Source organism: Bactrocera tryoni, chromosome 3 (assembly GCF_016617805.1).
Source record: "Bactrocera tryoni isolate S06 chromosome 3, CSIRO_BtryS06_freeze2, whole genome shotgun sequence".
In the NCBI taxonomy this organism is placed as follows: Eukaryota; Metazoa; Arthropoda; class Insecta; order Diptera; family Tephritidae; genus Bactrocera; species Bactrocera tryoni.
This window is the reverse complement of record NC_052501.1, coordinates 20971645-20995315: the sequence shown is the minus strand read 5'-3', so window position 1 is coordinate 20995315 and position 23671 is coordinate 20971645. Positions and strand designations below refer to the sequence as shown.

The 23671-nt window shown below is 33.7% G+C and overlaps 1 protein-coding gene across 1 annotated transcript in view; it reads right to left on the bottom strand.

The window, feature by feature from the left end:
- The window catches only part of LOC120771999 (calcitonin gene-related peptide type 1 receptor), a 173192-nt gene continuing 149521 nt past the window's right edge, over positions 1–23671 (bottom strand). Inside the window, 3 exon segments of the mRNA XM_040100356.1 lie at positions 1–2225; positions 4121–4249; positions 19759–19882. Coding sequence (XP_039956290.1) covers positions 1563–2225; positions 4121–4249; positions 19759–19882 — 916 coding nt within the window. The 3' untranslated portion in view covers positions 1–1562.

The following is a 23671-nucleotide window of genomic DNA, read 5'->3' as shown; positions in this document are numbered from 1 at the left end:
AGAATGCGTTTTCAGTTGATCGAAGAGATAAAAAAAATTCGCTAAAAAATTGCTTAAAAATGTGTTTCGAGGACTGGTAAAATCGTTATCATAAGTGTATTATATCTGGTGGGAATTACTTTGAAGGCGACAAAATAAATATTGTATTTTGCGTTTTATTTACAATTTTCGTGTACTTTTTTTTGAATGGTATATGTGGCTGATTAACCTGGTTTTCTTAATGTCTGAAGATCTATTTTTGTAGTGCAAATTAACATTTACATTTGTTTGGAAAACAAAGAGTTTTGGAAAACGGTCTTGCACTTCTTGGTAATATGAAATTTTTACGCAACTTTATTAGCGAATAAATTATACACCTCTAGCGGAATATGAGATAGTGTGAAAGACGTTTTATGATTATTATATGGCTCAAACTGTCCGGATGGTAAGTGCACCCTGTTTTGTTTAAAAACTTTATTAATTCAAAGTTCAGAGGTGCTATATCTCAAGAGGACTGCAATCGGATAGCGGTGGTTTTGTAGTATTTTCGAAAATAGTGAAAGGAAGACCTGGGTCACCTCCAATATGTTAGATTGTCGGATAATTGTACGAGCTAAGGTTATAACATCGAATATGCTGATTAATGATCGTCAGCCGTTTTAAGGAACCAGTATGTTGGGTGGAACAAGTGTGTGAAATAGTTCTCCCCCACTCGAGATAATGAGGATATAATTAGGTACTGCAACTCGTCGCTATCCACGCAATATGACTGTACTAAGAGGGATCTAAGAAAACTCCACGCAATAGGTAATTCTACTTCAGGAACAATCAATCGGTCTCAAGTTCCATCAGGTTAGTCAGAGCATATTACAAGGATGGCACTAATACCTCAACAACAATTATTTGCAATTCAAATATTCTCATATGAGATGTGGTTGTGAATGTGCTCTGATTTGAGCGACCTTTCAGTGACTTCCAAAAATGCCATAACGTGAAAAGTTGCTTCGGACAAATAAACATTATTCTAACAATTCGTCATATGATTACTTCTGATATACATACATAAATCAAAATCTATCTTTCTCAGCTACTGTATAGTGCTACGAACAACTGTTATTTGGACAATGCTCTTATACAATAAGTCTAACATAGAAATGGATAAAATTCTAAAAATAATCTATTCAATAATATTGCACTATAAAGCATTAAAAAGCTTAGTGTTAATTTACAACTACTCTGTACTCTCACATTTTCAACTTATAACCGAAATTACAAAACATAATTCGCACTTAACTAAACAAATAAGCATACATATGTAGTTGTTAGCATAGCCTGTTTGCCACCTACTACTAAATGACATTGTCGACGCACACAGACACACGCACACACAAAGTGGAAAATGGCAATAAATATATCAACTATCGTAGTACCAGTTAATCACGTGTTAACTACAATTACTTACAACTACGCTGACACTAAAACCATATACATACATACATACATACATAGAGCCAAGCCACCTCCAACCACAACAAGTCACATGCCACACATGTCACATCGCGTTCGGCTGCATTTTAATGCGCTTACAATGCCTCGTCGGCGATTTTGTTGCCATCCAAATGCAAATTATTGTTGTAGGTGCATGTGTTGGGATTTGCGTGCACAGCTGTGGTGGTGACAAGCAAAATGCCGCCGGCACGATTGCTGCCCTCCGTGCTGCTGCCTTCGATGCTATAACTGCCGCTGCTGCTAAGCCGATTGTTGCTATTATTATTGTAGTAATTACTCGTTGTTGTCCCTGCTGCTAGAGCGCTGTTGTTCGCTGCTTCCGTTGTTGCTGTTGCCGCTGCTGTAGTTGCTAACGCCGTCACATTTTCGGTCGCATTTTTCCTATGACTATTCCAGTTGCATGTTTGCGCGCCGCCATCGGCAGCACAACCGCCCTCCTCCATTAGCGGTTGCCGTATGCGCAGCTGATCGACGGTTTTTCGTCGCAGAAATTGGAACTTTCGCAGACCGCCCAACAGGCCGGGCGTTGCTGTGGCATTCGCGGGCGACTTTTGAGTGGCGGGTGCGCTGCTGTTGCTGCGCAGGCGCGTGGCGCCTTGACTGCTGCCGGCAGCGTTTGGTGCATCGCCGCCGCTGCGTCCGGTGACGGCGCTGGAGGCGCGACGCGATTTCGTCGACGACAAGCTCTTTAGTCATACCTTCTCTTCGCCGGGCAAGGGCGGGCCACATCGCACGAACTATAATCAGAAGAACTGCGGTTTGAAATAATTGCGTGTTTTTTAAGGATTTTTTTTGTTTTTGCATTGGTGGTTTGGTTTGTTTCATGGTTACAATACGATGTATGGTACGTTTATACATAGATGTGTGGAAAGAAAAGAAAAGAAACGAAACACATTGGAAAGTGGAGAGCAGTGGTGATTTTTAACTTAATTTTTTTTGGTAGTTACTAATTGATTATTTATGTACGAGGTGATAGAGTGCAGTGGGAAAACAACGACAAACAAATCGACAATACAACACTTGGATTGGTTTAAAGTACTGCAAAAACGATAATTACTATTTACAATTTTATTTAGATTCAAAATTTTAAAATTCAAAATATATTATGAAAGGTTTTAATCAATTGATATTTTCCGGGTTAGGCTAATTGGGGTTCAAAATGGGAAGACGTGGTTTTTACAGACATTTAAGTATCACCCTAACGCTATCAATCAAATCAAATATATTACTTTTAACTTTATTTTGACTCTAATACTTCAACTGGGTAACGCTATTGTTGTATTGTTGCCGGTTTACTTGCCCTGGCCATTATAACAGAGTTTTATATTACGTAAAGCTACTGATGTCAACATGCTTGATAACAATCCTGAGTTGACATTTTTCAGCCGCATTGTTTAAAATATTTGGCAACACTCTTCAAATTTGTTCAAGATAACCAATATATAACCAAAACTCAAATTTTCTTTCAATATGAGTGGCTGAAAAGGGATTTTCCTTTTTTTTGCAACTTAGTTGACGATATGCTTTTATGGGATACTAAGAGACAATTTATCTGCACAGAGCTTAAAAATCTTTCATTCTAGTGCTCGAACCTAGCGGAAATAATTATAATTAAAATTGGTTAATAGACTAAGTGTGCAGCGTATTCAAAAGTATGATTGTTTGTTTTAAAAATCCTGTTATGGTGTTGAAAGCGCAAAGTTTGGAATCTATGTGATTATATGCCGAGCATAACAAATATATGAATATTTATAAGACGTGAGAAATATTTCAGTATTCAGTTTTAGTTAAGTTCTAAAAGTGAAACATATGTATTTCAACTTATTTCTAATATCTTAAGGCAGGATTACTAAGTACTAAGTCCAAGTAATACTTCCAATCTTCTACTAAGCTCTATATACAAAAAAGAACAATGAATTCATGGAACTGTGCTATAACATTAAATTTATGTAAGCTTCGTCAAACTCATTATCTATCAACATCGAGTTATTTTTGCTTAACAAATGCAACACAAAAACATTTAATGGCCAAGAGTACACTTATTAGTTACCGGGTTGCTCATGCGACATGTAGTACCAATACACCACACATGTGGGTTATGGTTAAATTAATGTCACTCATACGTCATGGAGTACCAATTCAACACAAATGTGGCTTTTGGCTAAATTAATGTTGCTCATACGCCATGCAAGGCCAAAAGGCGTTAATATGGAAAGGAATGTTATTAACATAATATGACTAAGGAAACAAACTTTTCTGAACGGCAAAAGGTATGCAGGAAGTGATTCGAAAAAAGTACACATTTATACAGAAAATATTAGAAAAAAATAGAAAATAAATATCAGAATATTGTTATTTGTTGCGAAAGTAAATATTTTTTTTATTAGAGGAACATTTTTCTACTTAATAATATATTAAACATATACGAGGAATATTAAATATTAAAGAACAAATAATACATTGAAAACAAATTTAGTAATAATAAATGCAGTTTTAACTTATTTTAACACACACAGTTACATTATTTACAACAGTAACAAATACTTCACAAATACAAATTACTTAAAGCTTTGTAAGTACATATATACAACTAGCATAAGCGCAAACATATGCAAAACCAACAAAATCTTACCGAGACCTGGGTTGCTGTGTAGGAATTTGCACGCGCTCTGTTGCTAAACCAAGCCGTACGCCAGCGGCGCTTCACCTGCGCAATAACTTCGCCATTGAAGAAGCAGAAGAGTGTGGCAACAAAGAGACCCTGAAAAGAGAAGTGAAAAATCTAATTTAAAATACGTCGAGAATATAATAAGAAGAAAAATAAGGAAGAACAACTGTCACAAAGGTAGGATATATACCGGAAAAATTATATTTTCACAAAAAACGTTTATAAAATATTATATGATTATGTAGGCCTTCATTTTTTGTTATAAATAATCTGTTTGCGAAATAATTGAAGACTTGAGGTGAAAAAATGCAGCCCAATATTTAAACATATTTCGTGTTCCATTTTAGATATTTCAAGTTACCGGTGAATATTCCAAAAATTCAGAGAAACATTTGTCCATATAATATGGCCATTATCTTTTAGTGTTATTTCTTTGATTTCATTAGTTTCTGAATTAAGTATATCATTTTGAGAGAAGCAACTTTTGCTTGTGTGAAAACTGGATAAAAGGAATTTCGCGTGTTGATAAAATGTTAACTTTTGAAGGGAAACAATACAGTTAAAAATCTAGGCAGCTAAAATTTGACTTGATATTGAGTTTCCGGACACCACCACGGAAAAATCAACCATACAGGATTGGTATACTAAGTTTAGATAGAGTAAAATGTGCACCTACATAAGATGATGAAAAAGAAAAGAGGTTGAAACTGACGAAAATATAAAAAAAAAAATCCACCAAATAATATTGGATGACCGCAAACTGAAGTTGTTTGATAAAGCAGGTTCACCAACATCGACTGCTACATAACGTTATTGAACTGTTTGGAGGATAAAATCGCCGAAATATGGCCGCATTTGAAGAAAAAAGAGGCGCTGTTTCATTAAGACGCAAGTCAGTGAAAATGGTGGAAAATATGCTTGAATTGGACTTCCAATTGCTTCGCATTGAAGCAAATGACAAATCGTATTACAAAAATTGTATAGAAAAGTTAGATAATTGCTATAACTAATGTATCAGTTTTGAAGGGCATTATGTGGCATAAAAAAAAAACAAATCTAAAAAATATGTGTTTCACTATGGTTGGCCGGAGATTTTTATTTTAACATATTTTTTAGTAATTAATCGAAAATATTTTCACAACGACAAATATTTTTTTATAAACGATTTAAGGCCGAAATTTTTATCAAAAATCGATTTTAGTTTGCTATTATTTCGATTAAACACTTAATTTAACATTAATTTACTGAAATCTGTTTGGTGTTTTAATTTCTGAGGATCCAATTCAGAGATATGTTGGTCACCGGGCTTTTTGGAGAGGAGCTCCCGGAGATCAGCTGTGGTTCCTTTCCGAATAAGTATTTTTACTAATATTAAGCTTTAGAATACAGTTAAAAAACACTATAATATTTTTGTGTCAACAAATTTAAAAGTTTTCTCAGAAAAAAATTTTGAAAAATCGCTTTTTTCGGCCTTCTAACTGCATATAACACCTTAAAGCAACATATTTGGTATCTAATTTGCTGACTGTATGCTCACCATTTACGGTGAATCTAACACACAGGATTTTATATAAAATCTTTGTAAAACATTGAAATAATTTCCAGTAAAGGAAATCTATAACTTTTAAACCTATTTTTGTACCCTGAGTAGGGAATATTAAGTTTGTACTAAGTTTGCATTTAGTTTGCCATGAACTCCGTACGTCTGTCTGTAAATATGCTAATCAGTATCGAAAAACTTAGAGACTAGACTTTTTGACATATTGATCTGAAGATTTGCTTACGTCCTTTTCTCACCCAGATGCTGTTGATTTGTCGCAACCGCCGATATTGGACCAATTTAAGACGTAGCTGCCCTACAAACTGATCGATTAAAATCAAGTCCTTGTAGCTACGCATGCCGTCATATTCGGTAGTATATGAGGGAGCAAACGTTTAAATTGAGTTCTACCATTTTTAAATGAGATGTGTTTATTTTATTTTTTATTTTATACAATTTATGGACCTTTCAAGCAAACATTAGTTGAAGAAAACGACAAAAAAAATATATTAATAAAATGAATAAACTCCACAGAAATGTAATGTGGTATAATTTTGTATAACATTACTTATACTGTAAACTGTGGAGAAGCAACAATAAACACACACAGGCTTATGGTTTGCGAATAAGCAATCCATGAAATGTTGAATGAGAAAAATTTGTTACAAAATAATTTTCGTATATTGTCACGTTCTCATTTAATCATTACTCATTGTAATGTATGTATGTCACAGAGAGTTTTTCTGCTGGTGAGGTTTCAAATCCTAAACCACCGGTAGTCACGCACTCAAGATCCACAGTTACGACAATTATTTATTGAGCAAACTGTAACCAGTTCTCCAGTTAACTCAAACGCATATGTACACATACATAGATATGCAAATGGATGTGCACATGTGCATATTTAGAGTAAAACAAAAGTTTTACTTAGCCATTAAAAATAAGTCAGTTGAAAATATTCCACACAGATCATTAATTTCAACGCATTTCTATCGCGTACATCTAACTTTTTAAATGTTATTTTTATCAGCTTTGCGCAACATTTTGAGCAGTGTCCTTGCTTTTGATATGTGAATGTGTGTATGCATCTAATATATGTGTATAAGCATGTCACAAATGCGCTTAGTTCGCATTTCACTTTGTAAGCTTCAAAGCGCCAAAGACGAAAGTTACGGCAAACTACCATTCGAGTGCAATTCCCGACAGAAAGCCAATGCACTTGACCCACTTTGTGCAAAAAAGCGAGGGAGAGAGTTAAAAAAGTTGCGCTCAAAACAAAGCACCGTAAGTGGTGAGCATGCATGTCAAAAAATTAGAAACATTTTGTTATCATATTGACATATACTACTGTGGTCAAAAAATAGTGAGACTTTTTAATTTTAATTCCGCGCGAAAACCCGTTCGTCGAAATATTTTTTTTCTTGGTTGGTATGATTGTCTGTGACATTGGTGCCAAATACCACATGAAAATTATTATTAGTGTTAGTATACGCTTGTCTTTCTGAAGTACATAAAGTGCATTCGGCGATTTTTACGGTTTTGTGTGCCGAATCAAATTTCTGTTGCTGATACGTTCAAAATGTAGGAAAAGGCCATCGGTGATAATTGTTTGTTGCGAGCAAATGTTTTTGATTGATACAAATTATTCAAAGAGGGTCGAGAATGCGTTGATGACGAACCACCTCCAGGACGGCCCTCAGCATCACCCGATGATCAACACGTCAATAATATAATTGCTACTTGAGAATCGACGATTAACAGTCAGAGATCTTACTGGCATCGTTCAAATATCAGAAGGATCAGTGAAAACAATTTTGAAAGATCATTTGAGGCTAAGAAAATTTAAACGATTGACTGCAACCAAATCACTATTTTTTTTTAAACAGCGTCACATTAACGTCTGTGAAATACTGCTCTGCTATTACCAGGATGCCATGAAACGTATTAAGAAAGTAATAAATAGTACTATGTTACTGGCGATGATCCTTGGATCTATGTTTTTGAACCAGAAACGGACGATCAAATGGCCGAATGTCCTGACAAAGATGAGCCGAAGCGGAAACATCACATTAATGAAGGTCAAAAATCAAGGTTATAATGACAGTTTTCTTTGATTATGCAGATGTGGTGTACTTTGAATTCCTTTAGATCGACCAAACTGTGAACATAAATACTATTTGAGTATTCTGCGTCATTTGCGGGAATCTATTCGTAAAAAGAGACCGGAAATATGTGCGACAACACTTGGTTTTTCCACCACGATAATGCACCGTTGAATACTGCATTGATTCTTTTGAGGCAAGAGGGACCTTTAAAACAATTATACCTCATGGATTGTTTTATCTTTGCTTGAAAACTTTGAAGAAATCTCTTTGGCACTATGGAAAGCACATGCAGAAATCGAACGATGCAAAGAAGATTAAACCACATGGGTCCGAAAAAGGCAATAAAGACTCTTCTCGATGTCAAAATGAGGTCTCAATGCCGGGAGAATAAGGAATAAAGGCTCTTCTTTAGGTCTCAACGGCGGGAGTATACAATTTTTAGTACTTAAAATTGCTTAGAAAATATATTAAATTATTTTGCTTTGGTTTTTCTCTTCATGTTTTCAATTATTTCGGCAAAGAAATTAAATTTGACAAAGAAAAAATGCTTTCAAAGCTTTTTTGTAAGAAAGTTAAAAAGGTCCTGGAGGTATTTCAACAGAATACCGTGTTTTCGATAACACACATATTTTGTTTCATGTTAACATAGTACAATCAGTTACTGGTTCACTCCCTGATAAAGGAAATAAAGCTGACCATAAATTCACCATAAAGAGGCTTTCAATGTTTGTGGACTTAGTTGATATAAAAGCAAAAATTAATAAATATTTTTCCTTCCAGAGAATATCTGCTTTAAACTATAGACAATAGAAATGACTGGAAACAGAAAGTGAGTTTCTGAGTATAAAATATTTGGGATAAAAATATTGATTTTGATAGAGCTTATAGCCGAATCGGCTTAAAATGGAATGTTTTATAAGTTTTTAAAAAATCAAATAATATTTTTTTAAATATATAAGCCATTCCATCAATTGGCGACATGGTTTTGTACCCGTATTCCGATCAAAAACTGACTACTTTTTTTATGTTTTAACGGCCTGAAAATTGAGTGCAAAATTTTGAAGTTATACAATTTTATGTAAAAAACTCTCAGCTTTCTGATAAACATATTTTCAAAATCCAAACAAATTTTCAAAATCCAAAAAAATTCGTGGTAGTAGGAAACATGAATTCAAAAATTTGGTAAACTTGCATAATCCGTTGTTATTGGCCTATCCTCAACTCCATTTCCTTCGAAAACCTGGAGCAACAAAATCATAAAAACTGTTATAAATTGAATTCAGGGGTAAAGCATACATTTTTTTCAAACTATGGTTACACAATTTAGGTATAAAACCATTTTTTCATGTGCATTGACTTTACTCATCCATTTGTGTCTCCATTTCCTTGCTCACTTACTGTAAATGTGCGAACTTAAATATTTACACGAAAAGTAACTGCTTTTATTTTAATAATACATACAAAAACCTTGAAGTGAAAGCAACGTTACTCCGCAGCAACACAAAAACAAAGACAACAATTGAAAATTGAACCAGGGAAATTCAGCTTCCAAATTGTCTGCTGAGCGCAAAAACGAAAGCAAAACTAAAACAAAAAAAAAAAATTCAGAAAAAAACAAAAATGAAGAGAAAAAAAAAATAAAGAAATAATAACGTTAAGCTAATGTCTTGTAACTTTCTACTTATTTCTCATTTTCATATTTTTTTTGTCTTAAAATAAAATTTGCTTTGTCAACAAAATGCTTCCTTTGTTGCCATCAAACGAGCGTAAAGTTTCGCTACACGCCGTGAGAGCACAGTTGCGTGTTGAACTCTTCAACTTACCAAATGAAAGTTAAATACGAACCGCAAATTTTTGACTGAAATAAAGTTTGAATATGCGTGTGCGAGTCTTATGAGGAAATCAAGTTTACCCAAACATTTGCATTAAAGTTTGCGTTAAAAATAGTTTTAACGGTATAAAAATGAAATAAATTGTATCCACAAATTGTAAAGTAACTAAACGAAAGATGGCAGAGAAGATCAATATCTTATTCGGTTAAGTTCCGACCCAGATTTTTTAAACAGAAATAAATACAAATCATCTAATTAATAAGATGTATGGCCTTACCATGATTCTGTGTTCGTTGGACTCAAAAGCTGTTTCGAGGAACAGGTTTTAACAGCCGTGAATGGGTAATTGAGAAATCCAAGAAAACCATGCAGAGCCGAATTCTTGGTACAAAAATTGTATTGAATATTGGATCAAGTGATGGCATAAGTGGGAAGGGGCAGAATTGATTTTAAGCAATAAGCTATAATCTTAATTTTATAATTTCGAAAGCAGTTTCTAATATTTGTCATCAAGTTTAAACAATTATATATAATTTTCCCGTATAGAAAATGTATGTAGTTTCGTAAACAGAGACAAAACACTAGTAGTGGAATCTCATAGATACCTGTAAGAAGGCGTGTTAGGGGTTTGGTTCATATTTTGTTTGAAAATTGCACTCAAATATATAGGATCTATTTGTACTGGTAAGATTAGCTGCTTTACCTAGATTCGGTCTCATCTTCTGTATGTAGTGAATAGGCAATGATTGAAATACTGACAAATACTGAAAAAATCAGATAATATAATATTACATACTGGAATGCCAAATGTCAAAGTTATCAATAAAATAATAAAAATCGTCAAGTCTGAGAATAATGTAAGCGTTGTTTCAATTGCCCAGGAGCTAATTATTGCATAAAAAACTATTCGTGACCATTTCAGCTGGGACATCCTGTATTTAATTTCAATATCGCACTAATTTTGGGATACGCTTAATAATTTTCACCTCAGGACAAAGTTTAACTTTTACCAGCTCTGCATATATGGTAATTGACCCGAATGAGTAGAAGTGGTCAGCTTTGGATAATAGAAGTAGAATTAAATTCTGGGATGTAATGGGGTTTATTCATGCTTCTGGGTAAGCTATCGTGGTTGTGAACCTTATTAGTGTGGCTATAGACCTGGAAAATCGACTGAACTTTTACAATGTGCCAAAACTTGTAAAATACCTATAAAAGGCGTCACTCTTTCCGACAGATTCTACTTAAGACTGATTAGGCAATTGAAAAGTAAAGTCCTCTCTGGAAAAACAAAAACACCAAACTCTATAAGCACTTCATTATCCTGTCCTCCTATATGGTGCGGAGGCATAGACAATGACATTATTTTAAGAGTCAGCCTTAGGAGTGTTCGAGAGAAAGGTTTTACGGAAGATTTATGGACATCTGCGTTTTGGCAATGGCGATTACCTCTGTCGATGTCAACGATGAGCTGTGCGAGATACACGATGACATTGACATAGCTCAGCAATCCAAGAGACAGCGGCTGCGCTGGTTATGTCATATTGCCAGAATGAATGAGAACACTCCAACTCTGAAGATATTCCATTCAGTACCCGCCGGTGGAAGCAAATGGAAGAGAAAGGCCTCTACTCTGTTGGAAAGATCAGGTAGAGAGAGAAGGTACTGCTTGCACTTGGTATTTCGAATTGGCGCCAATAGTAAAATTAAGAAACGTGCTGTTGTTAATTCAGCTAAAACCTCGTAAGCGTTGTCAACGTCAATAAAGAAGAATAATTGAGTTCTGTGAAATCAACGCACGGCCACACACTTCGATAGTGACTTCTCAGAAACTTCGAGAGCTTGGTTGGGAGGTTCTTATGCGTTAATCTTATAAGCCGGACCTTGTATCAAGTGATTACTATCAGTTTCTGTCTATAGCTAATAATTTGGTGGAGAAATATTCGCTTCAAGAGACGGAAATATAATAATTTTCAGAGATAACTTAAATTTCAAATGACCGTCAGAAAAGATTATACCGCCGCGTAAATATTTTTATTTTTTATTTTTTGTCATTTCATTAATTAGTTTAATGTGTTGCTCCAATTGTCTTTAACCTTTGTTGGCATATCTTTCTTTGGACCTTTTTTCACATTCCTCACAAATAAATGTTAGCAGCTTACTCTTTACATTTATAACTACAACTACAATGACACTACAAAGGGAAAGTTATACAAGACAATACACATTAATATTGCGTTATTAGTAAGCGTTGTGGTGGAATTTGTTGCATGGTTACGCTTTAATGAGGAAATAAATTGGGTATATTCTCCACTCTCCACCGACTGCAAAGGCAATAAAGAATATTGTGACAACGGTTGAGACAACATAAAAACGGGCATAAGACGTGCGTGAAATTGATGGGAGCCGCCATGACACGGTGGCTCTGTGCGCCACAATGTGCACTTACGCTTAAATATAGTGCACCGAGATGTGAAAATATGTTATATGTACAGTTATACGCCTTCATCTAATGTGTCTGCTGGAATATATTGCATAAGCTCGGCGCTTGGCACTCGACACACGACACTTGCCACATATAAGTTTTTTATTTATTTTAGTTTTTCTGTTTACTGCACTTTCGCTCGCTCTAGCGCCTCAACAAGTGTATAAACAGCTTTTTGCGATTACTGTTATTATTTTTCTTTCTGTCATTTTTTGCTCTTTTGCTTTTATAGTCAGTATCATTTGTCTTGCTTTAAGCATCAGCTAAGATAGTAGTTATCCTTTGCTGTCTTTATGACTGCTTGTTATCATCATTATTTGCTGAGTTGAACACAACAACATTGCCAAGTGCATTTAATTTCTGAATTACTAAGGACATACGTATTATTTTCAAATGCTTTTACACGCTCAGCGCTTTGTTGTTGATAGAAGTATGTTGCTACATCTCAAAGCACTTAGTTTTTTCGTTTTCGTGTTTACTCAAAATATTTTTCCATCATCAGCCATAATTTTATATAAAACCATTTCTAAATTTTATATTTTTCCTTGAGCGCCTTTCTCTACTTCTCTCTTTGAAAAAACAACGGTATGTTTATGGATTTTTGCTGTTATTATCACCAAGTTGTTTTTATTTTTTCATTGTGTTCGCTTTCACATTTATGCACAAATATATACACACACACACACATACATATATAAATATTTTTTAAGGCTTCGCGTCGTTGACCTTTTTGATCAGCTTTCTTCAAGCACTCATTATGATTTCTCTATTTCCTTTGGTCACTTCAAGGCATTAGCAGCAATTTCGTTCCTTTATTGCATTATTTTTCGTTTTCTTTCCTCACGTATCCAGCAAAACTTTGCAAGAATAAGATTTTCATTTTCTTTTTATTGATTCACACATAAAAGAAAAGCAGAAATAAAATTGGCGGAATTTACTTTGCTTTTGGAAAAATTCGCTGTCTCAAAAGGCGTCGGCCATGAATTTGAATTATTTCTCTAACACTGATTCTTATTAATCCACAAGAAAATAACGACCCTTTTTATTACTTTGCAAGGTAAGCAATTATGAGTTGTACAAACGGATTTTCTATATAAAATTAGGTATGATGAAAGAGTGTATCCGTATTTAAAGGAGGTAGTCTTTACCTGGGAAAATAATAAACAAATAGGAATTGCCGAATACTGCGCATAATTTAGAACCGACTTGCTTGTTGGGAGAAGTCTGAGCAGAAAATGTGTCAATTATATGATGAGTGGAAAATTTTCGAAAATTCTAATAATTTACATATGCTTTTTATAATAATATGGTACAAAAACTTTTTTGGATATTACAAAAAGAACAAAAATCTTAAAAGAAACTGCTTTTCTGTCAAAAAGTTAGGCTTTCAGAAAAACTCTAAGCATACGCGAACTTCGGATAATTCGAAGAGTTCCAGAAATTTAGCTTTTATGGCTATGATTCGATTTTCAAATTAAGGGCGGCTTCCTCCGCAGTCTAACGAGAAGGGAAAGCGCTAGACTTTACTTCGTGTAAAAAATTAGTTGAGTCGCATAAATTTTGTGAGAAAATTGAAAGTCTTATGAAGAGAAGATAAAATATATAACATTTCAAACAAAATACAATTTATGTTCAATATATAGAAATACATTATTTTTCACACAGATGTCTGTAATAATCTGTACCTCGATTCGATTCTTACTAAAAACGGTCACCAGTAAAGAAAATATACCTAGTTGTACAGTGTTTCTTTGATAAACGTGAAAAAGCAATCCGAGTGGCTGAAAATGCAGGTAGTGGAACCATAAACACTGACACTGTAACAGTAAATCACGCGCAATTTTCTTTTATTACGTTCCGGTAGTTTTGATGTCACCTAAAGTAGCTCGACCGGGCCTTCATCTGAAAATCTCTTTTGACTGCTGGCAAATCAATACATTTTTGGCGCGGATGTATGATGGTTGATCATTAATGAAAATGAGCTAACTAACGCAATTTCAAGCGAAAACACTAGTGGATTCTGGTGAGTGGGCGAAAATAGTTGCCAGCATTAACAGTCAGGAAGGATTTGCTGTAAGTTCGAGGGAAGTGGCAGGGAAACATCTACATACATACTATCACCTCTGCAACCAAACTCTGAATCCGTATGTGTACTGCGAACTATTGGACAGTTTGAGGTAAGAAATCACCCAGAGGTGGACAGCTTTAGCTAATAGGATTGGAAATGTGTTCTATCAAGACAACACTACGATTGTGAATCGTCAGAATCTTTGTTGGGATGTTTTTATGCATTCACTTATTGGTGCGTGCCTGGTACCAAGAGTTTACGAGAGAGATTTGTAAAAATTTACTGTTAAAGTTTTTTGTCAATAGGAATGAAGGTTTCAACGAGAGTGATATTATGCCATTATCCTTAAATTGCCATTAAGTTATCGAACCGAAAGGTAAATATTTCATCTAAATTGAATATTTTTAACTACGCTACTAAAATCATTACAAAACCAATGAATTTATTTTTACTAATCCTTATATATTACTGTGATCAAATTGAAAGGTGATTTTTAATTTATACTTCGCGCGTTTTTCGAATCGGTATTTTTTTTTCTGAAAGTTGGTAGTATTGTTAATGACATCTATGCTAAATTTCACTTCAAAATATTCAATAGTATATAAGATAGGCGTCGTTTTGTGAGGCTCTAAAAGTGAATTCTTCGATTTTTACTACATATGTGTGAATTTATTGAACAAAGAAGTGCGATAATGCACCATGCCATACTACATTGCTTATTCGTGATCATTTCGCCACATTTTCAACTATATCATGCCGCAACAACTGCATTCGCCTGATTTACCTTCGTGTAACTTCTGGCTATTCAGCAAGTTCACATGACCCTTCCGAGAACATTCTTTTGGCTCATATGAAGATACAAAGCCTGAATTGAAGGAGGCTCTGATGGCCATCACGACGGAGGATTTTTCCAAGTGCTACGATGACTGGAAAATTCGTTGGCGCGCTTAAGTGTATTGCAGCGGGAGGGAATTAATTTGAAGGAAATGAAATGGGCAAAGTTCTCCTTTCAATTTGATCACAGTTGTATTTTCAAACTAAAATGTTTTCATAGAATACTTTTAATTATCTTTTATTTCCGAGCAGACAAAATGTTATTAAATCTCAAATATATATCCTTAATTACTAAGTAAATAGAGACTAATTGGTAAAATATAACTTTGTTGCACCCAAATGGCAACCGTGCCACATTTAACTTCCTGTTATTCCTGCGCAATTGATGTTCAAACTTTTTGTGTATCTTACCAGACTGCACACATACGCATAAAAGTATTGTGCAGTGCAGAGAAAATAAAATAACACAATTTGTAAAAAGTTTAACACACATGCTGGTTTTGTATGTATATATGCAGACACTAACTACTAGGAAACTTAATTGTTTCAAACTAATCCCGTTTTGGCGCTTTTAGGTTAAGTTTTGTGTAGTCACTGATTTTTAATTGGTTTGAGTAACTTCTGATATTGACTAATACATTTAGAATGAAAATGCTTGTTTTTATAGTTTTGATCTAATAATCAATATAAATAAGTGTACTGGAAAAATCTATTTCAGATAAGAAGACCTAATTTTCATATTTGAGATAGCCCTGAGATAATTTTAAAGAGGAATATGAAGCTACTAAAAAATCTTTCAGGTAAAATAATTTTTTTTTATTAAAGTAAATGAAGTATAAGTAAAAAAACTGAGTTTTGTGGGAATCACTTATGCATATCTTCAACTTTAACTTAAATCGTCAATTGATTAAACAATAATTTAGACTGTATTTGAACTCTTCAGACATCAGTGCTATGCTGGGTAATAACCGAAGAATTCTAGAGCTAGCATAAATGTTCTGCTTATAGTTGTGCACACATGCTTAAAAAGTAAACAGCTCAATTTTAACACAGTCATCAAAACTCCAAGTATCCAGCAATTTGAAATAAGCGAAAAGCAAAAGTAAACAAAGTGTTTGCCAACACGTTTACCAAAAACACCCGCACATACAGCAGTGCACACATGTATGTATGTACATACATATATAGCAAGTGCGTTACAAAATCTCAGTATAGCAAATTGTTGAGTGGTATAGTAGACTACATAAGAAAAGTTACTCATACGACGTGGAGCACCACACTTCAATATACTCATAGAAAATGAGAGCTTGAAGAAAAGTGTGGTTCTGTGTTCACATGTACGTGTTGGAATTAATAATGTGAGTGTCTTTAATTTAAGCTGCTGTAATGAACCAATTTCGGAAGTAAATATTTTGAGATTCATTTGTTAATTTGTTTAAACATTTCAAAGTATTATACTATGTGATACTTAGAGCCAAATTTTTGTTTTGGAAACTTTCTAGAGTTTTGGTTAATATACTAGTATGAGCTACAAATATTTAAAAATTCAAAGTCCTTGACGAGGTAAGTGCAGTAGCATGTTAACTTATTTTGAATTATACAATTATTCTTAGAGATTCAGTTTTTCGTTTCGGAAATATAAATCTTCTTCATATCAGTTTACCCTCAACTGAGATTTCTGCATAACAAGCACATATATATGTCATTGTAAAGTTTCAGGAACGAAACATATATGTGCCATTGTAAAGTTGCAGGAACGAGTGCGGTAAAGAATTTTATAACTTAAATGATGGTGAATAAAATGAAAAACATATTTTCTGCTTGCTAACAGTATCGAATTTTACATTCGCACAATTTCTGCATTATGTTGGAAATAAAAAGCCCCATTTCTCGTACGTTATTCAAGTTTGAGAATAACGTACAAAAAATGTAATTATTTTTTTTTATAATTCTCGGGATGCAAATGCTTGTTTAGAAATTTAATACCTTAGAGAAAATTGATAATGTTGCAAGTAGTGAATTCAAAATTAAAGTGAAATTATTTTTTTATATCTTGAATGTTTTCTATCACTATTCTACTTGGAATTTTCTTGTGCTATTAAAGCGCATATTTTCTGTATAAGAAGATATGTTTAACAGTAGAGAAAATAAATATAACCAAATATTGAGGAGAACGAGTAAACGGGGGAAATATATCAATTGTTTCGATCAATAATTAATAGAATACTAAAATATACCACTGTGAGCAAATTGAAAGGTGAATTTTTTCCATTTCATCTCCTTCAAAGTAATCCCCTCCCGCTGCAATACACTTATGCCAACGAATTCTCCAGTCCTCACAGCACTTGGAAAAATCCTCCATCGTGATGGCCATAAGAGGCTTCTTCGATTCAGCATTTATATCCTCAATTGAGTCAAAACGGTGTCCTCGGAGTGGTGATGTAAATTTGCTGAATAGCTACACGAAGATAAATCAGGCGAATGCGGTGGTTGCGGTACGATATTAGTGGAAAATGTGGCGAAATAATCACGAATAACGAAGAACGCAGTATGGGAAGGCGCATTATCGCACTTCTTTCTTCAATAAATACAGACATAGTAAAAATCGAAGAATTCACTTTCAGATCTTCACTAAACGACTCGTATCTAATGAGTATTTTTACATATATATGATACGTGAAATTTAGAATAGATGTCACTAAGTAAAGTACTACTAACTTATAGAAAAAAAAAAAATTACCGATTCGAAAAACACGTGAAGTATAAATTAAAAATTCAATTTGATCACTGTAGTACATGGGTTTTAAATTTTTTTTAAGCTATTCTAAAGCTTAAGAGAAAGTTCAATCAGACAGAAGCAAATATATTTAACTATAACTGGTGGCCCAGGTTAAGTCGCTACAAACACGATATTTCGATTTTGGAAGAAGATCTTGAAGGCATTCGAACATCACCCCCATCCTCACTAATATGTGAGTGTTCTTGCTTGCTCGCTGTTACGGAGCGTAGCGAGCTATTTTCGAAATGTTATATTTTATAATGTTGCCTTCCAAGAATATTCAGACCAATTCGGGGTATATATTTTGGAGATAAAGAGGATGAACTGACACGTGAGACAAAAGCTACCCAATGAGCACGAATTGTATAGAAGATATAATATATCATATCAGTTAGGATACTTTTTATTGACTTACATGTGACAAGAAAGTACACGGATATTGTAATTAAAATCCCTGGGTAAATTACTAAATTACAAAATATATATTTTGCGATGTTATCAGGACAGTTCTTAATTACTATGTTAAATATGCGCGATCTGTCAACCAGTTTGTTTACAAAAGTTGCTTAAGTTGGTACACCTCAGTAATGCGTTACGATTTTTACAATGTATAAAAATATCGAACAAAGAGTTTGTTTCAAAATTTGTATTTCTAACCAGATTTCGTATGCGGAATCGTTGTACAAAGCCTTCAACAACGGTCGAGAAAACGTTGAATACATGCCTCCTTCTGGACGACCTTCGACCTATTCAACTAATGAAAATATTAAAAAAGTGAAGGATATTTTTAGATGAAAAGAGAGTTCTACAACTCTCGAAAGTCCGTTCGAATAATTTTAGTGGATATTTTGGGTATAAAATACGTTCTTGCTCGACTCACATGCAAACAAGTCAACAAAAATTGGAAAGAAGGGAAGAAACGAGTCAAAAAAAAAAAAAAAAATAAAGCCAATGCCGCTCAAAATTCAAGGCGATATTCATAGTTTGGTGTATCATGAATTTGTTCTGGAGGAACAGACAGTCAATAAGAGGTTCTATTTGGCAGTATTGAGGCGTTTGCGCGAGAACATCCATCGAAAATGGCCGGAATTGTGGAAGAAAAATTAATCGATTTTATACGATGATAATGCAGCGACGCATCGAGTCAGCAAATCGAAGCGATAAAACAAAATTCGCTGAATAATACCAAGACCATGCCAAAAAGTAATTATGAAAACTGTTTCGAGTACTGGAAAAATCGTTGGCATAAGTGTATTACATATGGTGGGGATTATTTTGAAGGCGATAAAATAAATAAGTTCATTAATAATTAAATATTTCGTGTTTAATTTACAATTTCCGGGTATTTTTTGCCACGAGATATATTTCAAGGCTTTTTTATTTCAAAATTAACGCCAGAATCTCTGATGATTATTAAATTAGACAAACAACTGCTAAAATCTATTATACGAAAATCCCCAAACAATATTCGATGTACTGACTAACCACACTTCAAATTTGATTGGCACAAAGGCACATCATTGTGCCCTTTCATTGCACATCAAACCAATTAAAATGCTGTCGCTTTTGTTGTGCACTTAATCTTAAAAGCAGTTGATGTCATTTACTGCATCTGTCATTTGCTCGAACATTGCTGCCTAATTTGAAAACCCATGCATACTTAAGCAAAACTGTTCAGGTGAATTCACCTCTGCTTGCTTAGTCTAGTTGACTATCTAGTGCTCGATTATTTCGTCGGAATAATTGCTGGTGAACGGTTGTAAATAACGGAAGACAGGAGAGGAACACGACAGTAGACACAGTCTTGGCACAAATTCCAGCACCAATAAACCAACCGACGTGTATATACCGCTTACCAACACACATCTACAACATACCTACATATATACATAAGCATATAAGTGCTTGCTGAAACTCATTTTGTATTCTGTCAGTTCATTAACACTTGACTTAACTCACCTGAAATGAGGCCGTAAACGCTGAGATTACTTCGTATGTCTGCTCCCATGGATGGCCTGCATCCGGGTGAAATGGCGTCAAGATGTACTGCAATCCCAATAGTGGTACAAGCAAAAGTGTTGCGCTGTAAGTATATGTATGTGTAGAGGAAGATAAGCACATTGTGGTGTAGAGGAGTAAAAATGAAAAATATACACAAGTACTGTTACATTTTTGAATTTAATTAAATTTTATTGGAGTGTAATTTTTAAAGTGTACTCTTCCTTGTAATTAGAAGTAGGTAGTGTTCACATTCGAGTTTATGCGTTTTTGTGATTAAATTAAATTTTAGGAAAGGTGGCGGTTTTATTTTCAAGGTTCTACCTACAGAAGAATGTGGAGATGAAATAAATTTTTAGTTTAAATTCATTAAATCGGGCTTAAAATAGCAATGTTACTAATAATGATTATTTCGGTGAAGTTATTTTCAAAATTTTTTTCTGAAAAATTATATGGATAATGTCTATTTATGAATCTCCTTGTTTGAAAAGTTACGCATAAAAACCCGTTCTCGTTCTATATAAAAATATGAAAAAACTAAAAACATTTTTTTTTTAATTTTGCTAGTTTAAATTTTATATTAAAAAAGATCTCCTTAATTTTGATTTTTAAACTTTTATATAATATTTAATATTTGCAATATTTTAAAAAAATTCGCTAAAATAAAAATTTGGTGACACAATGACCTCTATTTTTAAGTAGCCGCCATTTTATGAACTTTTTTCTGTTTAATTTTTCATATTATAATGACATTTTGACTAAATAAGAAGAAAAAAAAAGTCGTATTGCCGTTGGTGGCCGACCGATTAATCGGCATCCGCCATTGTCGGCCAAGAAAACGATTCTTTGTACTTTTTTCGGATGCCACTCCACGTTTTTGTTTTTAATTCTTTTTGTTCTTCCAAAGGTTAAGAGAGTCATATCATGTGATCGGATCGAAAAATAGAATTTCGTTTTTTCATAAATTTATATCTTAACATGTCAAGAGTACGGTAGTAAAGTTATTTTTTAAAATTCGATGTCATTTTAAAGATAAATCAGCTAGAAAAAGCAGCTGTGCGGAGTGGCTGATTTGAAACTGAAAACGCGTTTTTTTTTTTCAAAATGTGTTTTTCAAACTTCCTACATCGTATCTCGAAAACTGCTTGACTGAATGACATGAAATTTGAAGGTTACACTCGGTATATCTAAATTAATGAATGGATCTAAAATTACAAAAATTTAAATTTTGTATAGCAAAATAACAAAAACACTATAAAAATCACAAATTTTTTTTCCAATATCTACCGAAAGTCCAATTTTTGGTATATTCATTTGATAATAGTCCATTTCGTGCAGTTAAGCTTACAAATTAAAATGCCACTAATTCTTTTTTGATCAATATAACTTCACTGTAATTTTTGTTCTACATAATATTTTTTGCTTAAAATTTGAATATATACTGTCTAAATATATCTTAATAAGTTATAAGTTAAGGGGGATGGTGAGTCTTGTATATTTGTGTATTTTGTGATATAATTTGTTTATTTTTTGATTTTGTTATATTATTTATACATTTAGAATAATATTTGGGTAGCTTTTGTAACGAATTGGCATCGGTATTGGCCAACAATTTGCGCATCGATTTACGATAATTACCGTGACGACGGGGACGAGGCTAGTTTTCTTCTCTCCTGGACGGAGGCATTATCGGGGCAAATCGCTCGAAACTCGAACTTCTAGATTAAAATACCCTTTTAATACATCTTTACATTTTCCTAAAGATCTAATCATCTCTTTAATTGCAAATAATGCTTTATGAATAACCATTTTCTCAAACTCAACTTCCGTTCGTTCAGTAGTTGTTTGACTTACTGACATCATGTAATACCTGTAGTCTAAGCACTATTTTATGTTAAATAATAACGGAATTATTTGTAATTTCTGAAAGTGTTTCTCTTCGTTAAATAACATATTTCGTCATTGCTATATAGAGACCCTGCTATAATACTTGAATACAGTTTTATACATTTGCAATATGTTGGCACAGAGTATAATAGTTTTGTTCAACTAACGGTTCTATATATCACCTAAAAGTAATCGAGTTAGATATAGGATATGTGAATATATAGGTGATCAGGATGATGAGACGAGTTGAAATCTGTGTTATTGTCGTCCATCCGTACAAGCTGTAACTTGACTAAAAGTTGAGATATCTGGATGAAGTTGAATGAATGAATATGCGCGTTCTTTGGCAAAAACAAACTTTTACCAACAATCTGCAAATGTTTGAAGTCGGTTGGTAACTCCACTCACTTCACATTTAACGTTACTATTAAAAAGTACTAAGAGCGCGATAAATCAATAACTAAATACGCCAGAGACATTAAATTTTACCACCAAGATAGTGTGACAGCGCTTTAATGAAGCCAGAGTCAAGATTGGATGATGGGCTTGCACCGCTCACTTTTAGGTGAAAACATATTTCTAGAGACCTGTTCGACTTTACACCGGCCAATATGTGAGCCATCTTGAGAGAGCGTGTTTTATTGAAAACTAGACCTAGCCCCATATAACAAACATATAACATCCGGGTGACTTAACTCCATTTGAATGATGATTGTATGTGAGGAACCTTAATGAATCTCAGGGAACATTTATTAGTATGTGGCATATTAATAGTATGGAGTATCGGATAAAGTCGGGTCGATACTACCTCCAACTGCCACATACTACATATGTATAATGATCTTGAGTTATATATATATATTATATACATTCCATAACTCGAACATCTATGCCTCGAACTCTTGAATAGGTAATAGAAGGCAAATTTGGAACAAATTTCCTCGAATAACTCGAAGTCTCCCTAACTCGAAGTTTGTTTGTGGATTGTGATGATTCGAGTTAGGGAAATTCAACTATATATACATATAATTGACGTTTTACATTTTAAGGTATTTCCCTGGCTTTGATTCTTGCCAGTTACAAGAGTATAAATTCTTTGGTTCCATTCGAACTTAGCGCTTTCTTACTTGTTTTAAGGTAATGGCAAAGTTTTCACGGTAAAAAATATGACTTTTTTTATTTCTTAATATGGATTGAGTAATTTGATTCGGACTTTTTGTACATTTTTGAGCACACTTTTGACAATGTAAAGTAATTTATTCTCTTGTCGCTATTGTAGTTTAAAAAATTTAGACGTGTTTTTCTCAAAACTATTCACCGTTATTTCAAAATTAACTTTTTTTGATATTTTAAGCAGTTTTCACTTTAAATGATCGCCAAAAGTTTTTAAATTAAAAAAAAATTATTGGCGAACAATTAGTGAGAGGATTCGATTATAATTGACTAATTTTTCTTGGTTTTTTATTTTCCGACATTTTCCAGCTGAGTTATGGTGAACACCACAAAGTGTTTTTTTCTCAACACGCTCTGTGAGAAGCGCTGTTACCGGCTTATGCTTCAATATTTCTGCATCCAAATTAGCAAAAAATTTCTTTTTTTACCTTAAAAGCCTTACCCCCTTAAAACAAATTCTCACCTTCTCTTCTACTTATATATCTTTTAATCTACTTTAGGGAAGACTATATGGAAAGTGTTTGAAGTTCTTCAGTTTTCATTCTCTTTCGCAATGTAAACTAAGCCAATGATGAATGTGTTTACTAAATTTGGTTCTACCTCAACTATATATCTATATTTGAAAAGAGTACCCTCCGTTGTATCATTAAAAAGAGGTGCCCTGCAAACAGGAAGTCAAGGTAGTAAAGACATTATAGCAGGTAACAAGTTCAAATCTGAAAATTGTTTAACCTTTGCAGTGAGTTCGTGGGAAGCGTATTGAGAAAAGTTATGAATTACGAATTATACGAGTAAATGAATACCAAAAATCTGT